This window comes from Hyaena hyaena, unplaced genomic scaffold, assembly GCF_003009895.1.
Source record: "Hyaena hyaena isolate Hyena2069 unplaced genomic scaffold, ASM300989v1 scaffold_418, whole genome shotgun sequence".
Lineage (NCBI taxonomy): Eukaryota > Metazoa > Chordata > Mammalia > Carnivora > Hyaenidae > Hyaena > Hyaena hyaena.
The window spans coordinates 1,452,138-1,468,591 of NW_024081051.1; the positions used below are offsets into that span (position 1 = coordinate 1,452,138).

The 16,454-nt window shown below is 38.2% G+C and overlaps 1 protein-coding gene across 1 annotated transcript in view; it reads left to right on the plus strand.

Annotated features, from left to right (window-relative positions):
* The window catches only part of TM9SF2 (transmembrane 9 superfamily member 2), a 65,566-nt gene that overhangs the window by 38,685 nt on the left and 10,427 nt on the right, over positions 1 to 16,454 (plus strand). Inside the window, exons 8-13 of the mRNA XM_039252531.1 lie at positions 1,440 to 1,519; positions 2,501 to 2,609; positions 5,035 to 5,167; positions 7,998 to 8,117; positions 11,384 to 11,441; positions 15,491 to 15,650. Of these exons, the coding sequence (XP_039108462.1) occupies positions 1,440 to 1,519; positions 2,501 to 2,609; positions 5,035 to 5,167; positions 7,998 to 8,117; positions 11,384 to 11,441; positions 15,491 to 15,650 (660 nt within the window). The remainder of the gene's footprint in view (positions 1 to 1,439; positions 1,520 to 2,500; positions 2,610 to 5,034; positions 5,168 to 7,997; positions 8,118 to 11,383; positions 11,442 to 15,490; positions 15,651 to 16,454) is intronic.

Genomic DNA, 16,454 nt, shown 5'->3' on the forward strand with positions numbered 1-16,454 from the left:
TGAGTGGCTCAGTCAGTTGAGTGACCAAGTTCAGTTCAGGTCATGACCTGATGGTTCGTGAGTTTGAGCCCCACATGGGCTTGCTGCTGTCAGCACAGAGCCCATGTCAGCACATGCTCTGTCCCACATCTCTCTGCCACTTCCCTGCTGGTGCTCGCTCTCTTAAAAATAAATAAAATGTTTAAAAAAATTAAAAAGAAATAAAAGAAATGAAAAAAAAAAAGAGAACAGGCACAGAGGGTGGTATGAAAATGTCAAAAATTTATACAACAAGTATTTGGGAGAGCGACACTATTTTTTCTTCTAAAGTTTATTTTTGAGAGAGAGCAGGAGCAGGAGCGGGGCAGACGGAGAGGAGAGAGAGAATCCCAATGAGGCTCCAGTGCAGAGCCTGACATGGGGCTTAAACCCATGAACCATGAGGTCATGACCTAAGCCAAAACCAAGAGTCAGATCCTTAACACAGCTGAGCCACCCAGATGTCCCAGCAATACTATTTTTAAGTCTGGATTAGTATAAACTTTAATTAAGAATTTCATGATGGTAGGTGATTTACATAGGGAATTCAAGGAAGTGTTTTCATTAATGGAGACGTTTCTTAGGGAAGTAGAAGTTTATTTGATGAGAATCTTAGGCAATATTCCATCTCTGTTTTTAATAAACTGTCTTGCCAATTGAATATAGTTCAGTCATTTACTATCCTGATATAGAGTGTAATTTTGAAAGCCTAGTGCAATAAACACTATGTATTTCTTTTTAGGTATAAGAGTTCATTGTGGGTGACACCTGCCAGATGCTCGGTGTATTTGAGTTATGACTCTGGTGTCTCATTGACATGGATAGATGGCATCAAAGAGCATAAAGAATGTTATACCACTCAATTTTCTGAAAAAAATAAATACAGCTCTAAATTTTGATATCTAAGATAAACTTTTACTAGTTAAAAATTAAAGCAAGACTTTTTAAAAGTACAGGTAACTAGGTACTTTTAGGAATTCTTGGGGTGCCTGGGTGACTCAGTCGATTAAGCATCCGACTTCAGCTCAGGTCATGATCTCACAGTTCGTGGGTTCGAGCCCCGCGTCGGCCTCTGTGCTGACAGCTAGCTCAGAGCCTGGAGCCTGTCTCAGATTCTGTGTCTCCCTCTCTCTCTGACCCTCCCCTGCTCATGCTGTCTCTATCTCTCCCTCAAAAATAAATAAAACATTAAAAAAAAAGAAAAAGGAATTCTTATTGTTGTTGTTCTTTTAATCTCATTTTTATTTTCCCTGAGACTTGAGTTAGAGCTAAATTCCCTTAAACTCCTGACTAAACCAAGTTATGATAATGAGAAATTACATTTGTTAACTGAGTGAAAGGTCAGGCTTTGAGCAGAAATGTTTGGATTCTTAATATACTTTGTCAGCAAATGCTTAAAGAGTTTTGTTTTATCCCCCTAGGAAGATAAAAACATCAGATGGGCTTCTAGATGGGACTATATTCTGGAATCTATGCCTCATACCCATATTCAGTGGTTTAGGTAAGAGTACAGAGTTAATCCACTTTATGCTTTATGCTTATTCTGTGTTTTGTCCCTTTGAATATCACCTTCACTCTGTTATCCTCTCCAGTTATCCGGAAGTCTGGGCTTTTGAATTGGATAGACTTGTGTTCAATCCTGGCTTTAAATCACTGGTTGTAAGTGGGTGCAGGCCACCCAGTTTCTTAGAGTACATTTCTTAATATAGAGATACCTGCTTCACAAGACTGTTCCTGAGGATTAAAGGAGATAATGAAACAGAACACCTGAGCACCTCACCTGAAATGGAAGAGTGCTCAAACAGAAGTTGTTGCTCGTGTTATGTCTGCTTATAATTATTCTCTCTTCAAAGCATGATTCAAAATTTTTGTCTGGAAAGCTATTCATGATGCCATGATTCTCCTTTTTTCTATTTTGTTGACTGCCTTTTGACACTTACTAATTTATTGAATAAATTTGTCATAATTTCTTGAGGATACAGACCTCTGTTGGTCCTTGCAGTGTTGCATTTATATGGGCATAGTGGTTATTTAATAATAATGATCATAGACCAAAAAAATTCTAGTACGTGGGGCGCCTGGGTGGCTCAGTCGATTAAGTGTCTGACTTGGGCTCAGGTCATGATCTCATAGTTCCTGAGTTTGAGCCCCATGTTGGGCTCTGTGCTGATAGCTCAGAGCCTGGAGCCTGATTGGGATTCTGTGTCTCCCTCTCTCTATCTCCCCTGCTTATTCTCTCTCTCTCTCTCTCTCTTTCTCTCTAAATAAACATTTTAAAAAATTCTAATTCTTAACAAATTATAAGATTATTATGTAAAGTTCTGTATCCACTAGAAGGACACATAGGAGAGCACAACTCATTGAATCTGTTGGATTTTAGGTCAAATTTTTATTTTGATCAGTGCTGTTGTAATGTGCCCGAATAAACGTTTTGGAAAGGAAATGAAGCTACACATTAATCCTGACATGCTTGTTCCTACAGTATCATGAATTCTCTGGTCATTGTCCTCTTCTTGTCTGGAATGGTGGCTATGATTATGCTACGGACACTGCATAAAGATATTGCCAGGTATAATCAGATGGATTCTACGGTGAGTGAACATCTGAACTGTTCTCTGGTCTGCTGAGAATAGTCCTTAATTTTGCTCTTTGGTCTGCTAAGGATAGCCCTTATTTTGTTCTTTGGAAAAAGTTAAAATAATAGCTTTAGACACAATCTGCTTCTAAAACATTCTTCTCAAAAGTAATCCTGAATTCACATTTTCAATAAGAAGATATTCCATAAGAATCAATATTCTCAAGGGGCACCTGGGTGGCTTAATTGATTAAGCATCTGACTTCAGCTCAGGTCATGATCTCATGGTTCATGGGTTCGAGCCCCGTGTTGGGCTCTGTGCTGACAGCTCAGAGCCTGGAGCCTGCTTTGGATTCTGTGTATGTCTCTTTCTGCCCTTCCCCACTTGTACTTTGTCTCTCTCTTGCTCTCTCAAAGATAAATAAAAGAAACATTTAAAAAAATTCTCTAGAGGTCTTCTCTAGAAATTTAGTCACTCTGGCACTCAGAGCTGCGTTGCTTACAGCTCCAGTTCTGTCCCCTCGTTCACGTGCCCATCAGCTCTCTCAGTCTCCATGCCCAGCGTGCCCCCAGCTGGTGACATAGCAAAACTAAGTGGAATAACTCCTAGGCAATTTTTATTTGTGTGTATTTAGTTTTTCAAAATTAGCTTTAACTGAATTTTATCATATCAACCTTTTGGTGTATTCAAAGTAATTTAATGTCCCAACCTCATTTATTCTCAAAGCATTTTTTTTTTTAATTTTATTTTTTGGAGAGTGTGTGCAAGCAGGGGAAGGGGCAGAGGGGGGGAGAAAGAATCTTAAGCAGGCTCCGCTCAGCTTGGAGCTCGATGCAGGGCCTGATCCCACGACCCTGGGATCATGACCTAAGTTGAAATCTAAGAGTTGGATGCTCAACCGACTGAGCCACCCAAGCACCATCTCAAAACATTTCAAATTGGGGGCATCTCGTGGCTCAGTCAGTTAAGTGTCCAATTCTTCGTTTTGGCTCAAGTCATGATCTCACAGTTCGTGGGATCGAGCCCCATGTTGGGCTCTTTGATGACAAAGCAGAGCCTACTTGGGATTCTCTCTCCCTCTCTCTCTGCCCCTCCCTCACTCATGTGTTCACTGTCTGTTTCTCTCTGTCTCTCCCTCAAAATAAGTATAAACTTGAAAAAAAGAATTTTAAGTTGTATAATATTTTACATTTTATACTTTTTCATTTTATAGCAACTCTTTAATAAAATTTCCACAAGAATCACAGTGACTTATAATAACAAAAAACTCAGATTTTATGTTTTCATTTTCCTGATTTCTTGGCTTTTTCTTCTCAACTTTTTTGTCCTATTCTAATTAGAAAAAGAACATATTAATGTTTATAATCTTTTTAGCATTTCTACCCTAAAGTCCCATTTTTATTGATTGTTAAATATTTTATTAAAATAATTTCAAAATACTCTTTTATAATTGGAGATTTCAAATAATTGCTCAGCTAATGGCATTTTTTCCTTAATTTTCCATGGGCTACAGGCCAGGGCGACGCTGCTTCCGCTTTTTCCTCTTCCATTCCTTTTTCCTCCCTTTCTGTAGCGGTCAGAGAGGCTCTATTCAAACGTAACACAGATTGTTTCACTCCTGATCACAGCCCTCCAGTAGTTTCCCATTTCACTCAGCATGAAAGCCAGGATCTTTACAGAGGCCACTGTTGTGTTCTGTTGAAATGTTTTAGAGGTAGAGCTGAAGACTTGTTAAAGAACTGTGTCCAAGGTGTGAAAAAAAGGAAGGAATCGAGGAGGATTCCAAGGTTTGAGGGAATGAACAGCTGGCAAATTGGAGCTTCTACTACAGGGTTGGGGGCTGACCTACAGAAAGAGCAGGTGTCAGTGGGGGAGAAAGTCCCTTCAGTTGTGGGTAATTCTGTTCAGGATGCTTGTTAAATAACCAGGCAGAGCTGTTGATTAGGCAGTTGTATATGTGTGTGTAGAGATAAGGGGAGCAGTTAGGGCTGGTGACACCAGCTTCTTCATATGCTCATAGCTAAGCCTGATGTTGTCAGCAAAGTAGCCATGAAGTCTAATACCATTTGCTCATTTTGGAGATTAATAGATGTAGATGGGAAAGGGTAGAATGTGAGTAAAAATTAAGCCATCAAGTTGGATCATAAAGCTTGAGTAGAACTAGGTAAGTATCACATTATCTTTGTATTTCTTTTTAAAGTTTCTCAATGACTGTATTTATAGGACTTAACGTACAACATTCCTTTAAAAACAATTCAGGAAAACTATATAAAGCTCTATGAATCAAACTTTATAACATAAATCTTGGGAATTGAGATCAATATTAACATTTGTAAGTTTAAAAAATTTTGTCTATATCAGCATATTCACCAGTGAACAAACTGTGTGGCTGTCTTGGGGAGACCACATTATCAATTAAACAAGTTCATTCCCTTTTTAGGAGGATGCCCAGGAAGAATTTGGCTGGAAACTGGTTCATGGTGATATATTCCGTCCTCCAAGAAAAGGGATGCTGCTATCAGTCTTTCTGGGATCAGGGACACAGATTTTAATTATGACTTTCGTAACTCTTTGTAAGTATGAAGTGGAAATTTAAAAATAGAAAATGCTTTTTCTAAATAATTGTTAGAAAACTAGTTTTCCTAAGTGAAGTAGCTAGACTAGATTATATCTAAGAGTACTTTTGGCTTTTAAATCTGTGTGCTCTGGCCATGCGTTATTTGGGGCAGGGTTAGCTGTGCTGGAAAACTGACTTCCTCACAGCTGCACAGAGACCAAGCCTTATTAGTCAGGGAGTCAGAGCTGGGGCGGTTAGGTACCTGAAGACCGTCTGGGTCTGAGTCTGGGTGGCCTGGAAACAGGGTCATGCATGTTGACTGTCCCACGCCACCAGGAGCAGTAGGATCAGGATTCCAAGATGTTCTTGGCTTCCACTGAGAGAGACCAAAAGAAAGAGTATAAAGCAGGAAGCATTTTGCAGACCTTCCTCATCTTGGAGGGATTTAGGAAACAGAAACTAACTTTCTCTAGCATTGTTCTGGAGGGATCTTCCCACACAAAAAATAGCTCGACCTTATGCTACCTGAAAATCTTTAGAAGTGTTGTTATTTAAATGTTTGTCAATTAGGACAACCTTTTTTGTTTTTGCTGGGGGGAGGGGTTGTTTATTTTTGAGAAAGAAAGGGAGGGAGGGAGACATAGGATCCAAAACAGGCTCTGCGCTAAGAGCCCACGAACTAGGAGATCATGACCTGAGCCAGAGTCGGACACTTTGGCTGAACCACCCAGGAACCCCTAGGACAACCTCTTTTTTTTTTTTTTAATAGCTCATCCTCCCCGCCCTTAGAGTTATTGATTAGTCTGGGAGTACAGTATTTTTGCAGTTTATTCTACTTGTGAGAGAAAAAAGTGATCATGGAATTTTATGTTTCCTTTATTGGTTCTTCTACTGATGAACAGTAACAAATGAGTTTTTATCATAAATACATAAATAAATGAATTATTACTGGAAGAATTCAGAAACCACTGACCTTTTAATAATTTTTTTAATATAATTTATTGTCAAATTGGCCAACATACAGTGTGTATAGTGTGCTCTTGGTTTTGGGGGTAGATTCCCATGATTCATCACTTACATATAAACAACCGTGAGAGTACACGAGAGGGAGAGAGAGAGAATCTTAGGCTCTATGCCCAGCAAGGAGCCCAACATGGGGCTTGATCTCGTGACTGAAATCATGACCTGAGCTGAAACAAAGAGTAGGACATAACTGACTGAGCCACCCAGGGGCTCATAATAATTTTTTAATGAACACTTGTTCTTGTGTTTGATTGCACATTAAATATGTAATGCTAAAGTCATTTTATGTTAGTAAAATTATTCCAAATTTTTATAATAGAATTAACTATATAAATACTTTACAAAGAGGATTCATACTTCCAAATGTCTGGCACCTGAGTCAGTTTGAGAACCACTGATGTATACCTCTAGGTATACATCATTTAGAAGCTTAACCTGATGATTAACTAGAACTAGTATCTCTATCTACTCATATAAGGAGATGCAACTGTGATGGGTAGGGCTTGAATTCTAAGTGTATTGTACTGAAGAGGGCAGGTTGGGAGAAGGCATCATGACAGAAGTTTGGACACAACCAGAGGATAGCATGAAGGCTAGTTGGGGATCACTAGATCCCCAGAGAACCAGAGTAGAGCTGGAGCAGAATGGATACTTTAGGATAAAATGTTTCTTGAAAATTTTATTGGGAGTTCCCTTCTATCATCATCTGGTCTTTGTTGGAGTCTACTAGAAAGTGAACTTATAAGGAAGGAAAGTTTCAGAGTGCCCAGGGATCATTTTCCTTAGATGCTCAAATATGAACTTTTTCCTTCAGAACAGTCCATTCCTCAGTCTTGAGGGAATGGGAAGGGATGCATTTTGGTTGAAAATCTGATTGGTTTCCTGCTGATCATGAGTTTCTAGTCTTGCCCCTTGGTCGGTGCTGATGAGAAGGTATGGGTAGACATGTGCTTGATTATGTACACCTCAGAGAAATACTTGCTCCTGAGGTTAGAAAGCCACTTGAATTTCTTTCTGAGAAAAGTCATAGTCCCAGTTTAAATCCAGGAATCTCTACAAATATAAGATAGCGTTATGTAAGGAAGAAAAATAAAACCAACCAACTAAATAAGGAGAGAAGCCAGAATTTCCCTGAGTCAGTGACCAAGTCCTTGAGTAACTTGTGTTCAGAAAGCTAATGGTACTATGAAATCTTTTTTGTTTTATTCATTGATTAGATTCTATCTTGTCTCTTTTGTTTGAATGTTAGATTTCTCACTCTAGAGGGCCCAGTATTATTTTTAAAGTGGGAATATTTCATGGTGGGAATGTATATATTCGTATTAATTTTAATGTTTATTTTTTTGAGAGAGAGCGTGAGTAGCAGAGGGGCAGAGAGAGGGAGACAGAATCTGGAGCAGGCTCCAGGCTCTGAGCTGTCAGCACGGAGCCCGACTTGGGCTCTGAATGCACAGACTGCAAGATCATGACCTGAGCCAAAGTTGGATGCCTAACCAACTGAGCCACCCAGGTGCCCATATTAATTTTAAAATCTCAGAAGAGCTGAAAGCACTCGTGAGCTTCCAGTCAGCCTTCCCTGCTAACAGGAAAGGTTGAGTCTTATGGACCCTACAAGAAACATCCAAAATAGAGGTTGCTTTATTTATGATCCTATTGATATAGTACCTTAAAATAGTGCTAGGATTTAGGATGGCCATAGGTAAGATAGTGTATTCATGAAATCGTATGTGGTTTCTTGTTTAAAGAATGTAAAGAGTCTCCCATCACTTTACAACAAAGGGAAGAGTAATAAAATTTTTAACTTAAAATTACTTATTTTTTAGTTTTTGCTTGCCTGGGATTTTTGTCACCAGCCAACAGAGGAGCATTGATGACTTGTGCTGTGGTCCTGTGGGTGCTGCTGGGCACTCCTGCGGGCTATGTTGCTGCCAGATTTTATAAGTGTAAGTAAAAGCCACTCTGTCAGGTCAGGAACCTAGCCTGCTATATCACTGCATCTCTTCTTGAAACAGTTATGTATTATAGGTGTGTATCTTTATTTAAAAGAAACTTGTGAAGTGGATGGCCATCCCTAGATTTATTTGTTAAAAAAATATTTGTACAGTGAGGTAAGCACATTTAGGTGTTGCTTATCCACCATTCCCTCTGTCTTTTTTATGTTTTGACGAAAGAGATTTGACTGAACAACTTAGACTTGCTACATTTATAGAAAGATATATAGACTAGTAAAGGAAGAAAGTATACTTATGAGTATCACTAATTGATTAAAACAAGTAATACATATAGTAACACCTTTTCTTGCATAAGAGAGGTCGTGCTTATAATTACATGAATTTAATATTTAGAAAAATAGACTGTACTTAAAGTAAACTAAGATTGCATTATTTTAAAGAGCCCTGAGGTAATTTGCTTTTATAATGTAATTAGTTGTAATTTCTTGTATTGTTTCTAAAAGAAAAAGTTAAGTGAAAGAAAGCTTCAGGGCCACAGAGTAAGGTTGGGATATGACTAGATGACTAGAAGCAGCAGCTTTGCTAGGGACAGTGAATGCCCATGTTTGCTGTGGGATCCTGAAGTCTGTCAAATGGTCTCCTAGCTAATCTGCGATTTAAAGTGACAGGAGATAAAAACAACAACAACAACAACAAAACCTATCCTGAAAACTGTAAGACACTTATGAAAGAAATTGAAGATAATGGAAAGATATACCATGTCACGGATTAGAAGGAGTATTGTTGTTAAAATATTCATACTACTGAAAGCAGTCGACTGATTCAGTGCAATCTTTATCAAAATACTAAGAGTATCTTTCACAGAACTAGAAAAAATAACCCTAAAATTTGTATGGAATCATAAAAGACCTTGAATATTCAAAGCAATAGGGAGAAAGAACAAAACTGGAGGTATCACAATCCAAGATTTCAAGGAACATCACAAAGCTGTAGTAATGAAAACATGGTACTGGCACAAAATTGGACACATAGATCAATGGAACAGAATAGAAAACCCAGAAATAAGCTCACACTTATATGGTCAATCAATCTACAGCAATGAGGCAAGAATATATAATGGGAAAAAAAGACAAGTCTCTTTAAAAAATGGTGCTGGGGAAACTGGACAGCTATATGCACAAAGGTGAAACGGGACTACTTTCTTGCACCATACACAAAAGTAAGCTTAAAATGGATTAAAGACCTAAATGTGAGACCTAAAACCAAAAAATTCTTAGAAGAGAGAACACAGGCAAGTAATCTCTTTGACATTAGCCTTAGTGGCATATTTATGTTGTTTCTCCTGCCTGAGGAAAATACAACTATTGGAACTATACCAAAATAAATATTATTGTCCATTTGCACAGTAAAACACAAATATCTTCTATGGTTTCACTTATGTAGAGTCTAAAATACAGAAAAAACAAAAACATGGACCCTTAAATACAGAGAACAAACTGGTGATTGCCAGAGGGGAGGTTGCTGGGAGATGGGAGACATAGCTAAAAAGGGATTAAGATGTACAGACTTTCAGTTATAAAATAAATAATTCGCAGAGGTAAAAAATACAGTTTAGGAAATGTGGCCAGTGATACTGTTGTGTGGTGACAGACGGTGACTACACCGTGTCATGGTGAACACTGAGTACTAGGGGAATCAGTATGTTGTACACCTGAAGCTAATATTACATTGTGTCAGTTACACATCAGTAATAAATTAGGGGAGAAGTGCCCACCAAAAACAAAAACAAACAAACAAAATGGAAGATGGAACAGAACGACAGTTGATGTGAAGAAGGTTTGAGGTAAAACACAGTCAGGTTACATAGGCAGCCTTGAAAGTGAGGTTGGCTAGACTCAGCTCCAAGTAGAAATATTCGTTAGACTTTGCCAGGTACAGCGCTCTCCTATATGTATGTGTGTCTGTGTTTTACTTTTTGTGTATTTTGTCCAAGTCTTTTACTTTTCATCCTTTCCTAAAGGACAGAGGATTGTGGGTGTTGTGTGTCATTTCACACATGAGCTGAGCCCCATTTGGACCCCTGCCTCCCAGGCAACACTCCCTCTCTCTCAGCCATGCTGGCTTTCTTTCTGTATCTGCAGCCCTGCCCAAGGACCTCCCTGCTTCTTGCTCCCTGTGCTGAAAGCTCCAGCTCATGCTCCCTCTCAGCCCAGACGCACCCCTTCTGTAACTCCTCCTCCATCCGTCAGGGCCCCCAGCTGCACATTGATTCGGCAGAACATTCCAAGAGGTGCTGTCATGTGGCCCCAGTCACAAAATACTTCATTTTATAGAATCATTTCTAATATTTCAAAAAATATTATTTGAATTTTGGATGGAATTGTATTAAACCCAGAATTAATAATTTCTTAATAGTCTCTTTATCAGTAATGCTGTGAAATCAAATCTCCTATATATAATTTGTCATTTTGTTTTAGAGCAGGTGGTACTTGCTTATAAACTACTAAAAGTCTTTTAAGAAATCAGAGCTGTTCTCACACCTCAGCCACTTTCATCTCCAGCATTTAAACTGGAGGCAGAAGAGTACTTTCATTTTTTCACTCTATGTACTTTAAAAAAAAATGTTAAGCGTGGAAAAGAAATTAGGGGCAAAGCAGATGAAAAAGTTCATAAGCAAATTTGTTCTGTCAAGTGGCCATAACCGTCCTACTCTTCTCAGTCACCTGATCTGACGCACCCAGGCCCCAGCCCCACTTTGAGCCTCTCCCAGAGACTGCGGTGCTACACGAATCCTGGAGATTCAGACCTGCCGTGAAAACTTAAACGTGTTGCACTTGAGGCTTGCAGGTTCCTAGTTGTATAACAAACAGTTCCTTGAAACTGGCTGCAAGGAAAAGGAGAATCCTCAGTATGCCCATTCTCTACTCAGTCCCGTGGATTGAAGCTGGCCTAGAACTTAAGGGTTTGTTCTGTTTTGAAGTAAAAAGATTGGAAAAGAAGTGTCTGGGTGAACTTCCTCTGATATTAGATTTATGCTGAAGCAAACATCTTGAGAGCAGGGTTTATCAGCGAAGTCCTGTGATGTGTGCGTCTGGTCTGGATCCCTTACTTAGACAATACCACATCGTTTGCTAGTCTGGTTTCTAGGAGTGGCACCCAGTGCTGTCTGACAATTTGTTTAATGCCAGACATATATGGTCATTTGGTTTGCTTTGAAGAAAAAGTCTGTTGTTATACCAATTTGTTTTCTTCCACAGCCTTTGGAGGTGAAAAGTGGAAAACAAATGTTTTATTGACATCATTTCTGTGTCCTGGGTAAGTGAACATTTCAGTAGGAATTTTCTTACGTAATCATATTTTAATTCCCAAACTTTCAATCTCTTAGCTCTTTAATCTTCCCTGTCTCTAAATCTTGTACACTAGAAAATGAATTCAATTTTTTTAAAAGGGATAAAAAATGAATATTTACTAAACATTTGCAGAATGACTTCCACCTGCTGTTTCTGGAAAAAGTATCTGTGGACATAAGAAATTTGTAGATTGCTTTTCTTAAAAGTTTATTTCCTAGTCTGTGTAAGTTGGTCTGGCCTGCTGTTATATAAGGCTACATTGAAAGCTTTTGACCTAATCACAAGCAGGTGTTTTCGCTTGCAGATTATTCAGACAGTCAAACATTTTCAGATTTCCATCAAAACTATTGCCACTATTAAGCAACCTAAGTGTCCAATGATAGATGAATGGGGTAAAGATGTGGTGACATGTATACATATCCACACAATGAACTATTACTCAGCTATAAAAAAAAGAATGAGGTCTTGTCTTGCCATCTGTGACATCATGGTGGACCTAGTGCAAAGTGAAATAAGTCTGAGAAAGACAAATACCATATGATTTCACTCATGTGGAATCTAAAAACAAACGAACAAACAAAACGGAAGTAGACTCATAAATGTAAAGAACAAATTGGTGGATGCCAGAGGGGAGAGTTGGGGAAAGGGATGGGTAAAATAGGTCAAAAGAATTAAGAGTTACAAGCTTCCAGTTATAAAATAAATAAATGATAGAGGTGAAAAGTAGAATAAAAAGAATATAGTCAGTAACATTGTATGGTAACAAAAGGTGACTTAAAATGGTCAGCACTGAGTGATATATAGACATCGTCAAGTCACTATGTTGTACACCTGAAACTAATATAACATTGGATGTCAGCTATAATTCAGAGATAAAAAATTGTTTTAAAGTATTGCCATTTTATTTAGAGTTTATTCCATTAAATAGAGTAATATATAGCAAATATTATTTTAAATAACCATCACATTAAAAAAAAGAAGTAATTGTGACTCTTTGGAAGATAGCTTTTGATATCAAGTATCTGATTGGGGTCTGGTCCGAGAAATAGAACCCACTTTTTCCCCAACTCCTAGATTTCTGGTTGACAAGAACCAGCCTCTGAGCAGTCAGCAGCAATAATGAAAGCCAAAGGTTAAATCTAAAAGCCAGGCCATAAACAAAAGAGTGACAATAGTTGCATTGTTTGTACATGTTTGGGGTAAATATTCCCTCAGATAATTACCTCCATTGAAGAATGACATGATTCTCAGCCATTCATGATGTATTCTTATTTCTTTATTTATTTATTTGAAAGTAGGGGAGGGGACAGAGGGGGGGAGAGAGAGAATCTTTTTTTTTTTTTTTTTTTTTGAGAGAGAGAGACAGAGTGCAAGTGGGGGAGGAGCAGAGAGAGAGGGAGATACAGAATCCAAAGCAGGATCCAGGCTCTGAGCTGTTAGCACAGAGCCAGATGAGGGCCTCGAACTCACGAACTGCAAGATCATGACCTGAGTCAGACACTTAACCAACTGAGCCACCCAGGCACCCCAAGAGAGAGAGAATCTTATCTTAAGCAGGCTTCTCAGCACAGAGCCAGACCCTGGGATCATGACCTGAGCGAAAATCAAGAGTCGGATATTTAGCTGACTGAGCTGCCCAGGCACCCTGATGAATTCAGATTTTTATGCTTTTCTCAAGCCAAATCCTTTGTCTTCTTTCCCGTCAACTAAAGAAGTATTCCTTCTTCCCAAGACAAGTCGGCCGCGATTTCCTTCAGAATCTTCCCTTTCAGACACTCCTACTCCGGCGTCTTTTGTTTCTCAGTGTTCTGTTTATGTGTTTCATCGTCTTTCCTATAAATATACTTAGGTTCCCAAATCCTAAAAGGAGCTTCTCATAAACATCTTCCCCTCTGCTATCTTCTTCCTTTTACGTTCTCAACAAACTACCTTGAAAAAATACTCTACACTCCTTTATTCTCATTTTCTTCTCAGTGTACATTTACAACGTAAACTCATATCCATTTTCCTTCCCCTATGACTTTAGTGAAAACTTCTCTGAATACCAATGATAATCCCATTTCTAAATCCAGAAATCATTTTCTCTGTCTTCACGCTATCTCTCTAAGTTGTCTAACATTGGGATACTTTCTCCTTGAAATGCCTTTCGTTTTTGGCTTCATAGAAATTATGAAGTTCTTTTATATCTCTGATCAACCCTTCTTTGATTTATCTTCTTCATCCCATCCTTAAAAGTAGGTGTCCATTTAAAAAAAAGAAAGAAAGAAAAAAGTAGGCTTTCACCAGAAGGATAGTGAGGTAACAAATGAGGGAATAGCCAGGGTTGGTGCCTCAAGGAAAGGCACTTAAGAGTGCACCAGGAACCCAGAGGGGCAAGGAGAATTGGTGTTTGCCTAGGAAAAGAAGTACCGTTTAATGACATGAAATTAATTCATGTAATTTTATGTAGATACCTGCATATAATTATTACAGTAGACACAACAATATGACATTTGATAATATTAAACATCGTTTCCAGATTTAAAAATAATTTAATGAAGGGGCACTTAGGTGGCTCAGTTAGATATCTGACTCTTGGTTTAGCCTCAAGTCATGATCTCACCTTTGATGAGCTTGAGCTCCAAGTTGGGCTCCTTGCTGAGCGTGCGATTCCTGCTTGGGATTCTTCCTCTCTCTTTGCTCCTCCCCAACTTGGGCACACTCATGCTCTCACTCTTTTAAAATAAATAAACTTTAAAAAATAATGGAGAGAAAAGCTTCCTTATATTATTAAGAATCTCATATTTGTGATATGTATACAGAGAACAAGTTTCACCTATAAAACAACAACAGAAAGGAGTATTAGTAATAGAAAACCTTTGCAGTACCCTGAAACTTGTCAAAACATGTACCACCCATCTGACAAGTCTACAAAGCTAATTAACTAGTATAAGACACAAATTTACCAAGTTATTTGATCAGAGTATTGACTGTATAAGGGGTTTGGTAATGTGCTGCAGCTACTAGCACAGAAAACATAGAAATAGACCACCTATTCACGGAAGCAGCTAGATATGGCATCTCCAGTCAGAGAAAATGTTAGATGATGCTCATAATTGATTGTGTATATGAGGGAAGAAAAAGTCTGTTTTTACCAGTCACACACAAAATCAGGTCCAGGTGGACTGTAATCTAAATGTAATGGACTTACCAGTTGGGAGAAAATATGGAAGAGTATCTTCATGGAGGTCCCTGGCTAGCTCAGTCGGTTGAGCATGTGACTCTTGATCTTGGGTCCCACACTAGGTGTGGAGATTGCATAAAAATAAAATCTTTAAAAAAATAAAAAAAGAAGACTGTCTTCGTGATCCCAGGTTAGGAAAGACTTTCTTCTCTTAAATAAGTTACACAAAGGATAAAAGGAAAGTTGATCACTGATCACATTAAAAACTGTGTGTAGGGAATGTAGAAATGATTATTGTGTGATTACAGGCATGTCTTTAAAAAGTGTACTCAGCAGAAAGACTGGAGGGAAGTTAAGTGCACCCATTCACTTGTTTGGGTTCATAAAAACCCATTAACTCAGAGAATTTAACAAGGAATTATTAGTAGCTAGAATATATAAATAACTCACATCTATAACTTTGGAAAAGATGTACACCCTGAGTGAAAAATGAGCAGTAGATGTAACCAGCAAGTCACAGAAATAATAACTGTAAAGCCACAGGCACAAGATGTTCCACAGCAGTTGTGAACAGGAATGAAATTAAACAACAAATTTGACAATCCAAAGCATGGTGAAATATATAAAGAGGTAACTTTCTTAAGCTACTGGTGGGAGTCAGGCAACACCAATCTGTAGAGCAGTTAGGCAATTTCTAGAAAGTAAAGTTTTAAATCCATGCACCCCATTAGACAGCAACCTCATTTTTTTTTAATTTAACACAGAAATTGTAATATTAATTACATATGATCGGTACTATATCATTTTGCTTCTGACTCAAGTTTTACCCAAAAGCCTGTTGTGTCTTTCAGGATTGTATTCGCTGACTTCTTTATAATGAATCTGATTCTCTGGGGAGAAGGATCTTCAGCAGCTATTCCTTTTGGAACATTGGTTGCCATATTGGCCCTTTGGTTTTGCATATCTGTGCCTCTGACATTTATTGGTGCATACTTTGGTTTTAAGAAGAACGTAAGTTTATGTGCTGATTTATTCAAATAAATTTCAGCTATGAAAACTAGCATATGCCACCTTAAAAGAACAGTGTCTTAAAAAGAAAAATGTCTAAAAGATATACACTTACCCTGTGGGACCTGGATTTCTTAGAAAATTGATGACCTCTTAGTTTGACTGCAGTCATTCTTAAAATAGTAGAATTTTGTGGGGTAGAGAAGTCACAGACATAAACTTAGATTTCAGAGTTTTGTAAGTAAATGGAAACTGTAGATTAACTGAAAATGAAATGCTAATTTAAACAAACAAAAAATTTGACTTTTTAAAATTAAAAATAGGGTTTTTTTTTTCCTAACCTAAAAAGTATGGCATTTCCCCCTTAGCGTTGTTTCTGTATTACTTAACAAACTAAACCACGAGTATGGGTTAGGAGGAAGGCCAGAAGAAAAGTGACTATACAGTGGTCGTTTTTTTAACATTTAGCTTTGCAATAAATTTTCTGTGGTTTTCCTGCTAATATTTGATTTTAAGAAAGATTCTGATCAAAGCTCAGTCCCTTCCTCCCTCCAGTCTTTCTCTATGTCTGCTGCCTCCTTTTGCCTACAGGCTAAGAGGAAAATGAGAATTTGTTTGTTTGTTTCTTTTTTTTTTTTAAAGGTTTATTTGAGAGAAAGAGAGTATGAGGGGTGGGGGGGGCAGAGGGAGAAGGAGAGAATCCCAGGCAGGCTCCGCACCCAGAAACAACAGTGTGATCATGACCTGAGCCAAAGTCGGATACTTAACCGACTGAGCCACCCAGGCGCCCTGAGAATTTATTTAGTG